This window comes from Brienomyrus brachyistius, chromosome 4, assembly GCF_023856365.1.
Source record: "Brienomyrus brachyistius isolate T26 chromosome 4, BBRACH_0.4, whole genome shotgun sequence".
Lineage (NCBI taxonomy): Eukaryota > Metazoa > Chordata > Actinopteri > Osteoglossiformes > Mormyridae > Brienomyrus > Brienomyrus brachyistius.
In genome coordinates, this window is record NC_064536.1 from 26,594,925 (window position 1) to 26,611,543 (window position 16,619).

The window sequence follows — 16,619 nt, forward strand, 5'->3', positions numbered from 1 at the left end:
TAAAATACCCAAGGTCAACTGTATACAGCAGGGGTGCCCAACTCCAGTCCTGGGGGGCCGGAGCCCTGTGTGGCTTAGTTCTTTCCCTGTTCCAGCACAAATGGTTCAGCTCAAGAGCTGTGTGGTAATTAACAATTTTTGGGTTTCCCCTCATTTATCACACCTAATTCAACTCCTTGTGCTAATTACCACAGAGCTCCTGACTGAATCATTTATATATAAGGCTCCGGCCCCCCACCCCCGGACTGGAGTTTGACACCCCTGGCATACAGCATGGAATCCCAGCCGTAATGTTTTATGGAAAGTCATGTGTCTCTGGGTCATGTGACCCAGGTACCTGCATCATGTATGAGAGGCAACAGCATATTTCCCCTCTCCCAGGTCACCATAGAAACGCACGCGCAGACACACATGTGCGCAGAGACACGTGCAGCCAACAGAAGGCACATCTGGGATCCAGAGCTTTTGGCGATTAAACTTAGCATTTATATGCAAGCTGGGGGAGGGAGGGGGAGCGCTTCACACTGTCCTCCTTCCCCATGTCCTGGATGGTGTGCTAGAGGGGTCGACACTAGAGGGGGAGATGCACGGACAGGAAGTGGTAAAATCTCAAATCAAATCCCACCGTGACCAAGCGAAGAGTAAGAACCGGCTTAGTTTATACCCAGTTCCCCATTGTGTGCTGCTACAGGGCGAGAGCACAGCTGAGCTTCCTCACCTCCCCTCCCAATGGCTGGGGGATCGTCATGTCAACACCACACAGACCGTGACGACCCCCACCCCTCCCATACACTCAGCAAACCCCTGTATTAATCCAATAGACTCTCTGCTACTCAGTAATAATTCCAGAATGTTAAAATGGCTGCTTTCAGGGGCTGGAGTTAGTGTAGGCCGGGGTGGAGGGGCAATTTTAGAGTTCGCTGTCATGCAAAGCACATTTCAGGCAGCTGCCATTTCTCAAGAATATGGTTGTCCTTTAAAAACAGGAATATTTCTGCTAACTTTCATAACTTCAGGTATCCTCCGAAAAGTGGGACAGCACACGGGAAGACACAGACCGCTTTGGACATTTTATGTATTTAGTTTTTATGTACATGGATATTGCCAGGACAACTTTGTACATTTGAGACATAGTAGTAAAACACAGAGTTTCATCACAGGAAAGAGACATTTACAAAACAGGATGATAGACACAACAGCGCGTCCAAACATCGATCATACTTCATAGATTTACCGTTTTCTTAAATCGGCATAATAATAATAATTAATATTTAAAAAAAAAACAGATGTATGAAATAATTTAAAGTCTTCTAATGTGTACTGTGGACATACCGCGTACATGGATAGCGACGGGGGCCGAGGGTACAGCCTAGCGGGTTTTCCAGAATGTTCCGCTAAGGAAACCGGACGGACTAAAACAGGAAGCGGTACTCATGCAGCGACGAAGGAACACGAGACAACGAGTCCTCCCACCCACATCAATCAGTGGCGGTGGTGCGCCCAGGCCGAAAAACAAAAACCCGCTGTCCAAACTGTCCAGAACGACCGCAGGGTTATGTAAACATAAATGTACACATCGATCTCTAAACAGTTCCAATACTGTCACAGGCCTTAAGCTGTGTGAGTAGTCAGTCCGTATACACTCCTTAGTAGAATATCGCTTAGAGTTAAATAAACTTCTTTTTTTAATATATATAATATATTTATTATTTACAAAGTCATTAACAAAACTTCCTCGTTTTGACCAGTTTGCTCTGGTACTTGACCGCATGGCCGCCATGGCCAACCACGTAAACATCCAGCAGGTAGGACTTGCCCGGCTCCAGGCCCTTTATCGTTTCCGTGGTGACGGCCTTCTGAAGGTTTGGACTGTGGAAGTACTTGCAGAGGACTTTCTCGGACTTCTTGCGGGTCTCAGGCCCAGTGCACTGGTTCTGCTCGCGCCGCCGGTGTTCTTCACCGTAGGCGTCGTCAACCTCGCGCCGGTAGACGCAGAATTTGTTCCTCTCCTGTGTGCCGAGCCAGGCCACGGTGACGGAGGTGCAGGTGCGGAGCTTGTCGAAGGCCTTGATGCGCGTGTCCTCAGGCAGGGACGGGAAGGGCTGCTTGTTGGGCCGGGTCGTCGCCAAGAGCTTCAGCATGGAAGCCCCCTTGCGACTTCCTCGAAGCCGCACCAGGTACTTAGCCTTAGCTTTACCTCGGAGCTGAAATTGCCGCACCCCCTCGACGTTCTGGGAGAGGACCAGCTTCCCGTCCCTCCGGACCTGGATCTGAACCGTATCCAGGCAGGAGTGGACATAGAACATGACTTTCTGGTGTGAGGATACAGGAGCAAACCTCAGAAACTTGCTGCCCTTTCGCTTGATGAAGATGTCGGTGACCTTGCCGTCCTTGAGCTCCAGCGTCTTCTGCTTGGCCTCCTCCTTGGTGCGGGCGAAGGTGCCCACGTAGGCTGTGCTCATGTTGCTGGCAGTGTTGACGGCAAAGACGTCAAAGTAGTACTGTGTGTCCGGTTTCAGGTCGGCCATGGTGAAGATGTTCTTGTTGCCGATGCAGATCTTCTGGATGTCCGCTTTGGGCTTAGCCATGTATGAGCGGGAGATCTTGTTACTCAGGGCCTTGTTGGAGGTGAAGGAGCGACCCTTGCCAAGGTCATTCTCCGAGGGGAACCCAAAGTGGATGAAGTCGAAGGGGCTGAAGTCAAGGCCGGGCTTGGGCGCCACCATGAAGGCATCATCTCCCCCAATCTTAGCCTCGACAGCGCACAGACTCTTAAAGTTGTGCTCCTTGTTGACCACCACACAGTACTGCACTGGCTGCCTCAGACGGGAGCCAGTGGGTGTTGGCTTCCAGGCCAACGTCACCGTGGTACGGCCAAGGGAGGTGACGTCCACCCGGGGATCGAAGGGCAGCTCTGGGTATGGCTGATCCGACTCAGGGGTAGTGGTGGCGTACAGCTTGAAGCTGCTGTCCTTCTCAGTGGAGACAAGTTCCAACTGGTACAGGCCAGATGGCGAGCTGGTGGCTATGTAGGACTCGACGTCGTTGCCTTTATAGGCGAAGAGCTCCGCCCCTTCCTCCTCCTCTGCCATGGCTTGCTGCTTCTGCTGATCCAGCGGCTCTGGCTCGCCTGCGCAAACAAGACCGACAAGCATTTTCATTCCCAACTCCGCGGAGACAGACATAACCAGCGTTTGTTCTAATTATACAGAACTAGGAGCTCCAGCAATTATACCCAACCCTCCCTGGTGCACTGTGTTATTTCACTCGACTGGAAATTTCATTCAAACAAAGTACTGCTGGACTAGTGTCCAAGCCACATTTAAAACATATAACGTTGCCTCTGACATACACACACTGTGGGCACCAAACCCGGAATGGGATACGTTCACCCTGACATTTCTCCCAGCGCATTTGACTCTGTCCTAACTATGTTTACACCCCCTTGATGACTGTACAGCAGCAATGTGCAAAATTGTTTCCACTGGTCCTACCCTAGGACCAATGGCTGCCCATAGAGGCAGCCGGTATTTTAAATCACAAGCAGTCACTCATGAGCCAAAGCTGCTGTTTTCACACAAAATAACCCTTGGACATTCATTTAATTTTTCTTTCCTGTCATGGCATCATAGACAGAGGATTTGCTGCCCGGCCGCAACAGATTCGGTCCAAGGGCCTGAAAACAAAATATTATGTCTGCGAACTAGCCACTGTACTGGACGATGAACAGCAGGACTTTTGCAGCAGACTCTGGGGTCCTGTAGAACACATGCAGGACTGTGCAATGCACCTTCATTACTCAGCACTCTATCAGGCACCTACTCGGACACCTATATCCTTTGTTGTGAGAACTGCACAGCTTTGCTCCCATCATTATTGCAGAAAGCTCTTAAATTTTAATATTTCTGTCTAACTGAAAAAGTTCTCTCTTATAGCTCTAAAAGGCAAAATTCCTCTGCCTGGAAGGTGATATTCCTCTGGTTCAGCACTCCCAGTTAGACATGAAAAAACACCCTGTCAGGATCCCCCTGCTGTTCCCGCCACGCACCACGTCATGAACACCACACAAGCTCCACGTCTGGATGCTAATTGCACAGGGAGCTTGTGGGATCACTCTGGTTTCCTGAATCTCAGATACTGTCCAGATGGAGGAGAAGGAAAGGGGTGGGGGGGGGTTCTTTAAAGGGAGGGGGGACAAATTTTGGTGCATTGGGGGAGTGGGGGGTGCAAGGGGGGGTACAGGAGGGTCGTGACCTTTTTGGTGGAATTATACAGAGAGATGATTACGATCGTGGGAAAAATGATTACCCATGAATATCAGCCGGTTCCAGTTAGAGGGGCTTCCGTCTGAGACGTCCCATTCCATGCCATCCTACCCCCCCCCCACATCTGACACCCAGAGAAACTCCCTCTTCTTTACCATTCAAAGATGTGTGTGTGTGTGTGCATGTGCATGTGTGTGCTTAATCATGTATATATTACAATGTGATTAAGAAACCTATTTGTCATTCTGGGCACATTGAGTTTCCCCTTGCAGGGACAGGAAAAATTTCATAAAAGTCTGTGACTGTAATAAAAAAATTTAAAAAAAGCCAAAAATCTTGTATTTTGTTTGGTTACTTATGCTTAAGCTTAGGACTATATTTCGGAAAATAGCCCCCACAGAGAGAAAGACCTTAAAAACACTCTGGCAGTGTGCCAAAACTTTATCTCTTTGCCAGTTTCCATGTCAGTTTCATTAGGTGAAGTAAATCAGGACTTGTATGTAACTGTACATATGGGTACATTGTATGCGCTTGTATATGGTGTACGGCACGATCATTGTATCTATGCAGTATATATGTCTATTGTATATCGTTACTGTCCAGTGTAAATCTTCTATCTCCCAAATTCCAGTATTTCAGTAGCGTGAAAAACTACTTTACAAAGTAAACCTAAAGCAATATAACAAGACACCCTTATCACCACAACCAGAAACATATTTTACGGTTTAACGTTTTACGTAACTTGGACTGTTTTCAGTGAGGCAAATACTTCATTGTCAACAAGATGCTAATCTCCCCACAATTAACTATGATGTTAGTTAGCTATCGAAATATCAGTGTTAACTTGTTCAAATTAGCAGTACAAAGTATTCCATACCAACAGCCACTATGAATATTAACTAGTACTACTTAAGTCTAGGTCAACAGTTGACGTCATAATACATCTTTTCATTAGTCAGTTAGAAGTGAAATGATATCGGTAGACAGAGGAGAATGGGCATATTCCATCTATAGTAAAAAGGCACGATCGTGAAAAAGTGAACAATTTTCATTGGACAGTGACCATACAGTATGTATATAGTTTTTATACCGTATATTTTTTATTTGATCTCATGACTCTGTTATTTCCATCCATCCATTTTCTGAAACTGCTTATCTTATTCGGGGTTGTGGGGGGTCTAGAGCCTATCCCAGAGGCTATGGGTGCAACCCAGGGAACAACCTAGGGTGGGGCGCCAACCCATAGCAGAGCAAACTCACACATGCACACCTAGGGGCAATTTGGTAACTGCAATTAGCCTCAGCATGTTTTAGACTATGGGGGGAAACCAGAGTACCCAGGGGAAACCCCAGAATGACATGGGGAGAACATACAACCCCCCCCCCCCCCACACAGAAGCAGGTTCTGATATGCAAAAATATGCCACGGTGCCACCCCCTTATTTTATGTTTATTATTCTTTCCAAGTGTTTCCCTATCTGGTCCTCGGGGTTCTCAGACAGTCCTGCCGGGAGCTGGGACCTGGGAGGGAGCAAAAAAGTGGACTGTCTGGCGGGGAGCTAGGAGGGAGCAAAAAAGTGGACTGTCTGGCAGGGAGCAAAAAAGTGGACTGTCTGGCGGGGAGCTGGGAGGGAGCAAAAAAGTGGACTGTCTGGCGGGGACCTGGGAGGGAGCAAAAAAGTGGACTGTCTGGCGGGGAGCTAGGAGGGAGCAAAAAAGTGGACTGTCTGGCGGGGACCTGGGAGGGAGCAAAAAAGTGGACTGTCTGGCGGGGACCTGGGAGGGAGCAAAAAAGTGGACTGTCTGGCGGGGAGCTGGGAGGGAGCAAAAAAGTGGACTGTCTGGCGGGGAGCAAAAAAGTGGACTGTCTGGCGGGGAGCAAAAAAGTGGACTGTCTGGCGGGGAGCAAAAAAGTGGACTGTCTGGCGGGGAGCAAAAAAGTGGACTGTCTGGCGGGGAGCAAAAAAGTGGACTGTCTGGCGGGGAGCAAAAAAGTGGACTGTCTGGCGGGGAGCAAAAAAGTGGACTGTCTGGCGGGGAGCAAAAAAGTGGACTGTCTGGCGGGGAGCTGGGAGGGAGCAAAAAAGTGGACTGTCTGGCGGGGAGCTGGGAGGGAGCAAAAAAGTGGATTGTCTGTGGGTCCCCAAGGACCAGACTGGGAAACACTGTTCTTTACCATTATATGTTGTTTAATACTGCAGGGAGGTGCACAAGCAAGAATTTAGTTAGGGTTGTGATGCTGCCGGATGCCTTTTGGTTTTGGATTCGTACAAAGGACAGTAAAGCTCTTACGATGGCCCCTCCCGTCCCACCCCCTCACCAGAGGCCTCTCCGCTGGAGTCCTCGGGCAGCTCCTGCAGCGTGAGCCGCCACTCCAGCGGCGCGTCGCACGGCGTCACCGTCACCGACAGCGGCGTGTTGTCCTCCTCCACCACAAAGTAGTACCTGCAAGGGGGGGGGGACAGGGAGCCCAGTGTCAGCCCGGCCCACCTCAGACCGACCGCGGGCGCCCAAAATACCCCAGCGGCTAAGCCTGGCGCCGCCGGCCCCCTCGCACCCTGCCATCCGTGCCCATTTATCAGCACCCGTGCTGAGGTGCAGCTCAGCCTGATATTTTAATCCCGTTTACACAGGCGGGTATTTTTAACCAGGGGCAGGTTGTGTGGTTAGGGGGGGGGGGGGTTTGATCCTGCTCGGCTCAACCACAAGGCCGGTTCCTCAAACACTGCGCCCCCTGCTGTCTGCCGTGAGTACGTTCCGTTTTGTTTACGCCTGGGTGGCGGCTCTCCCTGTGTGACACCAGGACACTTTAATAAACTTTAATGTGTTGCCGTATGAAGCGGTGGAACGGAGCGCTCTCTCTCTGCACTCATGAAAGGGCTCCAGGGCGGCACGATCGACCCGCCCCTCTAATAGCCCGGTGTGCGGAGAAGCACAAATGAAACAGGCCAGGAGACACAGTCAGTCCCCTGTGCTGCTGCTCTGCTCTGCCTATGAAGTGCATCCGGTCTCAAAATTAACCGGACAGCAAGTATAACGGAAATGATAACAGTGACCAATGCACTAGATAAGTGGTTATGGGTGACGGGTGGCTGTACAACAACAACGACAATTTATTCAAGCCCAATTCTGTGGAACCAGTTTTTGAACACTGGTTACATTTTAGTACAAATTTTTAATGTGGAAAAGATACATATTTTTTTGCCATTTTTGTTATTAGTACCTATTAGTACAAATGGCACTAGGTTTCAGATGTTTGTTAAGGATAATCGTGGAATTAACGTTAAGTTGATGTGCCGCGCGATTGGTTAGAGACTGTAGACGCATGTGCTTTTGGGAAGCAAACAGCCTTTAGACTGTCCCCTGTAACCTTATCACCGGATTCTGTTTACTTCATGAAATCAAGGAGAATGAGCGACATCAGCGTTCATCAGGATCTGGATTTGTAAGTAGCCTGAATTTTAATTGGGTTGGAAGACAAAAATTATCCCAGGGTGTGGATACAAGCAGCTCAATTAAAACTGAAACTTGGAACTGGAATTTTGCCACCACAAATAAATATTATTATTATTATTATTATTATTATTATTATTAATAATAATAATAATAATAATAATAACTTGTGTACCAGATATGTGGTTATGGAAAATGGGTGGCTGTACAACAACAGAAGAAAACAAATGTAAAAATGTGAATATGGATGGATGGAAGGATGGATGGATGGATGGATGGATGGATGGATGGCAGTACCTTTTTGGTGTGTCCCTGAAGAGGTATCCATTGATCTCGGCTCCGTCAGGGATCACGGACGAGTCGTGGAACAGCGCCTTCTCTCGCACCTGCATCTGGAAGAGCCCCTCATCTCTGGTGGGCAGCTTCTGGGCTCCGGTGCCGACGGCCAGAACCAGGCAGAGGCCCAGGTGTCCAAGCAGCAGCCTCATCCTGCAGCACCAGGTGGTAATGAAAGCCAGGCTGAGAGACTGGGCCAAGTCCAGATACCAGACTGAGGAGAGCGATGTCACAACCGACAAACGTGGGTGACGGCAGTGACAGTCAGAACCGGGTCGCTTAACAGATCCATGTGCCGCAGCCGAGTTCGAACACACACACTTCCCCGGCCAACAAGATATCAGAACGAAATGTTTGAAATACAAACGTGCCCCTACCCAGCGAACATAATCATCCCCCCCCCATCCATAAAAAGTCACATGACACGCTGCTGACAGCAGGAAAGTAGGCCCAGACCGTTGGAAACAATCTGGAACATGAAGTAAGGGACCCAAGACATGAGTAAAACTTGCTAAATATCTTACAGAAATAGAAGAACAAAATATGACTAGGAATTCCCAGAGCGTTCTATAATCCATGGAATCTGTCTTTAGGGCCAAAAACAAGGCACCATCTTCTTATGTTTAGTTTTTATTCATATGCACACGTGTCCCATAATCCTTCACTGCACTCCTGCCACACAGACAGAGAGACCAGGCCGGATTTTTAACATAAACAGAGCTCGGTTTGGCACCGCGTGGCAATTCTTTCCTCTGGGCTTGTGGCGAAAACAGAGGCTTGTGGGAAAAATCTGAGCCCAGTCTCTGCCGAGTTGGAACGTCCAGCTCTGTCTGCGAAGCTCGAGACACCCCCCCCCCCCCCCCCTCCTGCCTCGTGAGGTTCCTCCCATGGTCTAATAACTTGCTGTCATCCCGAACACGAATGGGCTCTTGATGGGTCGTTCCCCGTTACATAACGGCTAAACAGGATAAATTACACCAGGAAGCACGGTATGGACACAGAGCCCCAAAAAGCACAAAATGTACCCCTGTTGGGCCGAGAGGGGGACAGCCAGCCAGCAGACCCTGTCTGCTTCAGATCCGCCACAGCTGACATAATAAAACACCCATTTATCGATCTGGCCACATTGATCGTGGTCGATGGCGACCAAATCCCTGGTGATTTAATCAGAATAATGAGAGCTGATTATCCAGATGCACCAGTGGCCTTTACAGCACGCTTTTCCTTTAAACGACCTCTATAAAGGATTGGGTTTCTCTGCCTCTCTTTATCCCTCTCACCCAACCAGCGCCGAACCAAGAGGGCTGCTGTCAGAGACCAGATTCTGCAAGATTTTTAAAGCGCAGCTGAGAAGAAAGGAGAAGGGTCCTTTCAAGTAGACCTGTGGTGGTCCAGTCAGAGTGCCTCATCTGTCCAAAAAATAAAGACCGTGGGGAAAAAAGCAGACACCTCAGGATGAAATGGCAGCTGTTTCCTCAACATCTGAGTCAACGAAAAAAAAAAGGACACAGGGAGGAGAAAAAAAAGACGTTCAGATGATCAGAAGCATTTAACAGCAGATACTTGACTTTTTGGTCCTGCTCACATGGGAGTGGATACATCTGCACATGGGACAGGTTCCGGTCACGGGATGGTCATTAGGGTCATAGTCACAGGGACCGAGTGTGAATGGTCTCAGTCACGGCCGAGTGGTAACGTCGGCAGGGATATGGCGGTGAACAAGAAGATCTGCTCAAAATCACACCACAGTCACGGTCACAGACAAGCAGTCACACTTAAACGGAAGAGGTCAGAATATGAGGGAAGCGGTCACAATCACAGGACAGTCGTGGTCACAGAGACGTGGTCAGAATCTCAGCGAAATGATCACAACCTCATCTGTACAAGCTGAGACAGAGACTCCCAAAAACAGCAGGAGGAGTTGGAGCCATAAGGCTGTGGTCGTGACAGATCAGAGTCACAGTGATACGGACACACAGTCAAAACTGGGAAAACAGTCAGTACTGTAACCCATCCGCTGCTTTCCGTTTACACAGCCGACCGGCTGGGCTTTCCCTGCATGCAGGGGCCCGACTTGCCCTCCATGCTGGGGCCAGGAGTAGCTGCATTGGTATCGGGTTTGAGTTTGCGTTACATGACACTGAATGTCCCAGATCATCCAGAACCAGAGCCGGCACGAGTTGAATTCATCCAAGACCGATTCTGGGCCTGGTCTCGCTTCTCAGGGCCCGAGAACACAGAATAGTGTGCCGGCTCTTTAAAAGCCATGGATGCTGGCATCTGGAACACATGAGGGCTAATGTTTAATTACAGGGGAGGAGGACGCGGATCGTAATGTAGGGAAGGATCGTTGCGAGGCAGCGCCAACCACAAGCATGTCAGCTTTGTCTCGCTGTCTCTATTGATTTTTTTTTTTATTCATCTATCGACTTATTTATTTGGTTTTTCTCTCCAGTGACTTTTTGTGCAAAATTCTCGGTCACTACTAAAGTTCAGATGCTCCGGAAAACTTTGGAGGCCGGAGAAGAGAGGATATCTGGCTGGGGGTTGTTGGTGTGAAGCTCCTAGCGTCGCTGGTCCTGACCCAACAACCCTCTAAAACGGGCCCTGATGTCTCAGCCCAATCTGTAAATCAGCTCTCGGCAGAGAAACAGACCTAGGGCCGCCCTGGCAAAGCTACTGTACAATCCCATGGTGCACTGGTGCAGTCTGACATGGACTGGTGCCCGGCCTCTAGATCAGGGGTGGGCACAAAGGGTCGGTGTGTGTGCGGGTTTCCGCTACAGCTCCTTAAATTTGGTTACTAATTAGAGGACTGATTGGATGAAGAGTCCTCACATCTGGGTTTGAACAGGTGACCTACAGTTCATCCCAAAAACCTGCGTACACACCGGCCCTTTATGCTCACCCCTGATCTAGAGGCCGGGCATCACCCCATGTCAGACTGCACCAGTGCACCATGGGATTGTACAGTCACATAACCTGACAACCCTCCCGTATCTAACTGCTGAAAAATAGCTCAGCAGAAGTGGACAAAATTATTTTTTCCCCCCCACAAGTATATTTATGTTCATTTATTTAAGGAAAATCCTTTGTATCCCATCGAACCCTTTAAAAGGTGCCATTTGGCTATGCGGGGAAAAACACATTGCGAGTCTGACATTTTTTTGGGAGACACAGGAGATAAACAGCGTTTCTGTGTTTAGGTAGCAGAGGAAGCAGGCCTGATGAGCGGGACTATCGTCAACGTCTACAGAACACTGAGAAGAAGTGATGCGGAAATGTAAGGGGGCGGAGCTCATTCTCCGTGTAACGCCAGTGAGGACAGCTGCTCTGCTGATGCGTCACAGCTGTGCTGAACACCGGGCAATGCTGGGGTTTTATAAGCAAGTAACACAGATGTACCTGCAGCTATTTTTAACTGCAGGGAGTTGCTGTCTGGCAGAAGATATGTTTCCTAGTGCAGGGTCTTTGTAGGGGTCTCCTACAAATGGCACCAGAACCCTACCCTCGAGTCCGGCTGCTGGCTAAGGCTCAGTAGCACCATGACAGCGGGTGGTCGGTCCAACATGAGAGCTTGAGACATTACAAGCCCACCTACAGCCCGCGGACCAGTGGGGGCAATGGTGAGCTGTCCATCAATGCAGCCACCCATCCACATCCTGGAGGCCGGGCTTCCTCAAGGAGAGTTGCCCGACAGTACATTCAGCTCACTGCTCCTGCTGACTGATGGGCAACATAGCCACCCGCAGGGGGCGCTCTCCAGCTTCCCTGAACTGCCCTCTCAATCACCTGCTCTGAGCTGGGACAGCCTGTGTGTGTGTAGGTGGATATATGCAATTGTTTGTGCATATATCTAGCTGTGTATTACTTTATATACACTCTGCATGGGGTGACCATTTTGTTTCAGAGCTAGAAATGTGTTTTTTGGACTTAATTGCCCGAAATGCCTAGGATTTTGCCGTGTTTAGTATTTATGTTTGCATTCAACAGATGGAATACATTCAATATGCATATTTGCATTGTTTTGACGTCTCTCTTTATGTCTTGCCTCCAGTGTCTTCTATGTTGAAAAGCAAAACACGGTCGCCCTAATTCTGCACAAATTGTACGGACAAACAGCCAGTCGGCAGGTACGTCTCCATCTCTTTCACCCTCCTCCATCTCTCTCTCATTTGTAGCTCAGACCCCCTCCTGTAGAACCCAAAGTGACCTACACCAGCAAAAATTTGAACGCTCGATAAAATGAACCTTCTGACCCCCCACCCCCCCAAGAGAGCAGAGCAACTGACCCCTAGATCCCCCCCCCCTTCCCAAATATACACCAGCCCCCCCCCCCCCCATCCTGTGCCCACCCCCCACCCCCTTCCAGTGAGCCACCCAGCCATCACTTTCTGCCACCGTAAATCTCCACTCCCCGAATGCACATGGAGCTGGTTAGTGGGACGAGGAGAACGAGACGCTAAGTTTAGCACAAATATAGATATTCGGGATAATATTGGCGGCACCTGCAAAGCCGCGGGAATATCAGGCCACTGGATCTGCGTCCTCCTGGTGCTCTCCACCAACCAGAAGCCGCATCCCCCCCGTGATGACAGCGGACCCACCTCGGTGCCAGAGAAAGGGGGCACTGTACATTGTATCTCTAAGGTGACCCGGGACGCAGACAAAGTGGAGCCAGCCGAGACCAAAATGGTTCTTATATAATGGGACTATGGATCTGAACCGACCCACGTGAATACTGAGAGATTTGTCTGGGTTAGCACTCTGTCACTGTCCTGGATCGGCCCAATCTTGGATTCCGTGACCCACACTTGACAGTTCCATTAGTTGGGTCTGAGCAGTACCGGTCAAAGCCCATGTGAAGCTTCACCTCCGGTGTCCCCTGAAATAAACTTGTTAAGTCTGCTCCCACTCAGAAGATAACACCCTAGGCGACAGACTATATCACCTAATAGATTGATCAGCACTGGTTATGGGGTAGTATAACATTTTGATAATTACGTGTGCAAACTGTCCTGTTATGAGCTTGTATCCGTCCTCTCACCGTCTTTAGGGTGAGCTCAGACTCGCAGTCGTGCGGAATGTCGCACCCTGCTTCGGTCGGGTCAGAGGATCTTTCTCTAACGTTCCAGTACAAACGAGCCTTTCACACGGGCGCCCGGCGAAGTCTGACTGATCTAGTCTCCGCAGCTCCTTTGTGACAAGAGGAGATCATACGGGAGACGCACAAAAAAAGCCCATGGGAAAGGATGTAGTCCATGTCAAGCCATTTATCAACACGGGACGCGGCAACGCCCCTTGGAAAGTGAATCAATAATGCTTCGTCGGTAAGGCGCAAACACTTCGCACCTGGCTGCAGTTACATTGCATGTCCAAGCGCGAGGTGGTCTCGCTGCGCAAGTCTGCCTTCAAAAATGTTTGCAAAACTATCGCAATAAACCTGCCACTGTCTTAATTTATGTCCTCCGTCCTCCCGGTCCATGTTTACAGACAAACATACACGGCATAAATATTTTCCAGCTGCCTGCACAAAGGTTACGGGGTGTTTAAAAGTGCATAGACGGGCGCTTTCAGTAGCGGAGTTTTTTGGGATGCATAAACAGCGAAGGCTCCGCTGGAGGAATGCTTTCAGCGCCAGTTTTCATATGCAAATGGCGATTTAGTTACGGTATGCGACACAGACATCCCCGTTTTCAGACCTTTTTGTTCATCATCTATTCTCCAGAAATAAAACTATGTGGGAAAGCAGAGCGAAACGGAGCGCCTTCGCTCTCCTCCGATGCACAGTCATTCACGCTCGCAGAAATGGGGCAAAATCCCGAATAACCATTTTACGTTCGCTATCCTTAAAACACATAAGCGGAAAGTTGCTTTGAATTATTATTTTAAAGTAATTTTCAATTCTTCATTGATCAAATAGCGGGAAAACTGATGGGAAAACAAAAACATCGCTTTTGATTTAAAATATATACGCTTACTTAGATTTTCCTCTAGTGGAAGAAAAACAATTTCTAAAGTTTTTTTTCCGCATACGCAAGGATATAAACTCATTTAGCCAAAAGAATCTAGTTTTAATAAAACGTTTTTTTAATGAAACCATCATAAACATATTTAGTTTTATATCATTCATACTTTCCCAGATAAGTAGTAAAGTACTATCCTTATAAATGTACCAATGTGTTAGGCTATTTAAACAGTCATTTAAAAGGTTTGTTAGTGAAACAGAAGAGGTCGGTGGCGTTGCAGGTGTGCGACGTAATTAAAAAAAAAACACGCTGAGCATAAAAAAGTAAGAAGGGGAATAAGATTTAAAGAGTTTTAGTAGCCTGGGTTTATGAGGACTGTTTAAGCGCATACTGGAAAGCTGGTCCGGACGGATGCCGTGCGCCTCGGATCTCCGGTCCCCGGCGGAGATTCGGAGCTCTCGTACTCGAGCCGGGCCGCCCATACCGGCTGCGAGTGCGTTTAAAACCGCTGCCCATCCAATCAAGCGCCACTGATACGCATCCAAACGGGAAAACCCAAATGAATAAGTCATGCTAGCTGCGACTTGATTGAAATGTGTTTGAAATCCTTTAACTTCCTAGAGTTGTAAACCACAAAACTCCTTCCCCTTCATCTGGCAGCAATTTCAAAGGGAAATGGCTCTCTTCATTCAGAGTCTCGCTTTGTTTTTCTGCAATCATTTCCACAGTATATCCCGGCCGTGCAAACCACACATCATACATCACAGAAAGAGAAAATTCATTTAGTTAAAGGACGCGATTGCACTTATAAGTCACTAATATATGAATCAGTTTATGGGCTTATGGGATCACTTAGCGGTATACTTTGTTTACTGTGAGTTGTAAACCAAACGCAACTTCAATGAGCATAACTTAGAGCAAAAAGTCACTTAACGCGCCGTGCAAGAAATTAAAATACAATAAAAATCCTACCTTGCGCAAATGTTTAAATTGGTTTTGAAAAGTTTGACTTCTTCAGCTGGGCAGTCTTTCAAAAATAATGATGTAGACGCGTCGCGGTCAAAACTGAAAACGTCAAAAAGCAAAAACACAGAATAATAATAATAATAATAATAATAATAATAATAATAATATAATATTAAGAGGACGGTGAGGCTGGGACTGAAATGAGCACAGAGCTGTCCGTTTCTGCTTTCTGTAGGTTTCCTGTAGAGTCACGGCTGGTTTATGGGATTATGGACCGTGTTGGCTGCTCGCAGATCTGGCGGATTCACTTTGTCCGGAGACTGAAGAGTATCCCGAAGCTGGCAGCGAGCTCCTCTCCTGCCGTGCGCCTGTTACTGAGACTCGGACTGAGCTGATCTCTACCCCCCTCCTCCGCCAGTAGTGAGTCCAAGGCCAGCCCACCCGTCCCAGACACACAGCCCAATAAACAAAAAACCAACCAGAGACCAGCCGCCTTCAGCTTAAGCCCCTATCAGGGAACCGGTGCGCATCTGACATCACTTTATGAATGAGAAACTATTTCAGATTACTTCATGTCAGCCATGCACCATTTATTTTTTATATTATTATTAATTATCAGTTTATATTTTTATATATTTATGTTTTCAGGAGGATGTTTCGGATTTGATTTTCAGTTTATTTTACTCCTATAATTATTCTTTACGTCGACTGGAAGCATAATAAACACTTAAGTTTGTCCTTTTCTATTAGATGTATGAAAACAGACACTTTTTTACCCTTGGGGCGAAAAACAACTGAACCTACTGCAGTGTCGAATTTGTCAGTCAGCTCTACGATCCCATAAATAACGTCTTAACGCGTCTGTCCCGGTAAAGGAGGGGGAATCCCTCATACGCCTCGGTCTTGGGAAATGTTTATTGCCTTTTGTAAGATGTGCAAATTTGTTACCCTCTTTTCAGAGTCACGCACCACCCGGGGCTTGTTTTTAAGGGCCGGTGTAGGTGTCGGATACACTATTTGTAATAAGCATTCCTCAAGAAAATCTATTTACATTAGGCCGTGTGAAAATACAGTCCGACGTCTCGTAAAAACACATCTGTCCGCCCAACTAAAACAACCTGAGCGCTTCTTATCTGTGTGTGTCCGTAAGTGTTTATCCAAAGGCTTTTGCTTTGCATTTCATGTGTTTATTTGACCCGAAGATATTCTGTATTTAGGTGTGAAAATACTGGTCAAGGACGCGTATTGTCCGGTTCCGGGCCGTAACCTGGGGAGGTAAATATTTATCAAAAGATAAGAGCGGCTGACAAAACGTAGCTGCAATAGGGAAGCAGTAATTGCTAGTGAATTTATGACTGGATGGCAGCGATTTTCCAGCGAAGCGATAAGCACCTTCACCTGGCAGATTTGAACAAACGGCAGCTGTAATTTGCATTAAACAATATTACATTATGGTGCAAACACTCCACTTTAAAGGTAAAGAAATTGGTCAGAGATTGAACGCTTGCGGCTACATTTGGCGACTGCAGTGAAAGGAACAAGATGTTATTTAAAAAAGAATGGTTTTTAACAACTACTATATTGTTCTCCTGTAAAAATACACAACATCAAAAACCATGACTTAATTACT

The 16,619-nt window shown here is 47.9% G+C and overlaps 1 protein-coding gene across 1 annotated transcript; it reads right to left on the reverse strand.

The window, feature by feature from the left end:
- Positions 1-1,061: 1,061 nt before the first annotated feature.
- Positions 1,062-15,414, reverse strand: ndnf (neuron-derived neurotrophic factor). The gene is made up of 4 exons (XM_049010808.1): positions 14,996-15,414; positions 8,016-8,207; positions 6,586-6,710; positions 1,062-3,130 (listed from the first exon to the last, which is right to left on the reverse strand). Exons 2-4 carry the CDS (start codon positions 8,204-8,206, stop codon positions 1,722-1,724), a joined length of 1,725 nt encoding a protein of 574 aa, XP_048866765.1. The 5' UTR covers position 8,207; positions 14,996-15,414; the 3' UTR covers positions 1,062-1,721.
- Between the last annotated feature and the right edge of the window lie 1,205 nt (positions 15,415-16,619).

Coding starts and splice junctions, on each gene's coding strand:
- ndnf (XM_049010808.1), bottom strand. CDS start 8,206: ATGAGGCTGCTGCTTGGACACCTGGGCCTCTGCCTGGTTCTGGCCGTC. Junction 6,711..8,015: donor TTCAGGGACACACCAAAAAG/GTACTGCCATCC, acceptor CCCCCCTTGCAG/GTACTACTTTGTGGTGGAGG. Junction 3,131..6,585: donor CTCCAGCGGAGAGGCCTCTG/GTGAGGGGGTGG, acceptor TTGTTTGCGCAG/GCGAGCCAGAGCCGCTGGAT.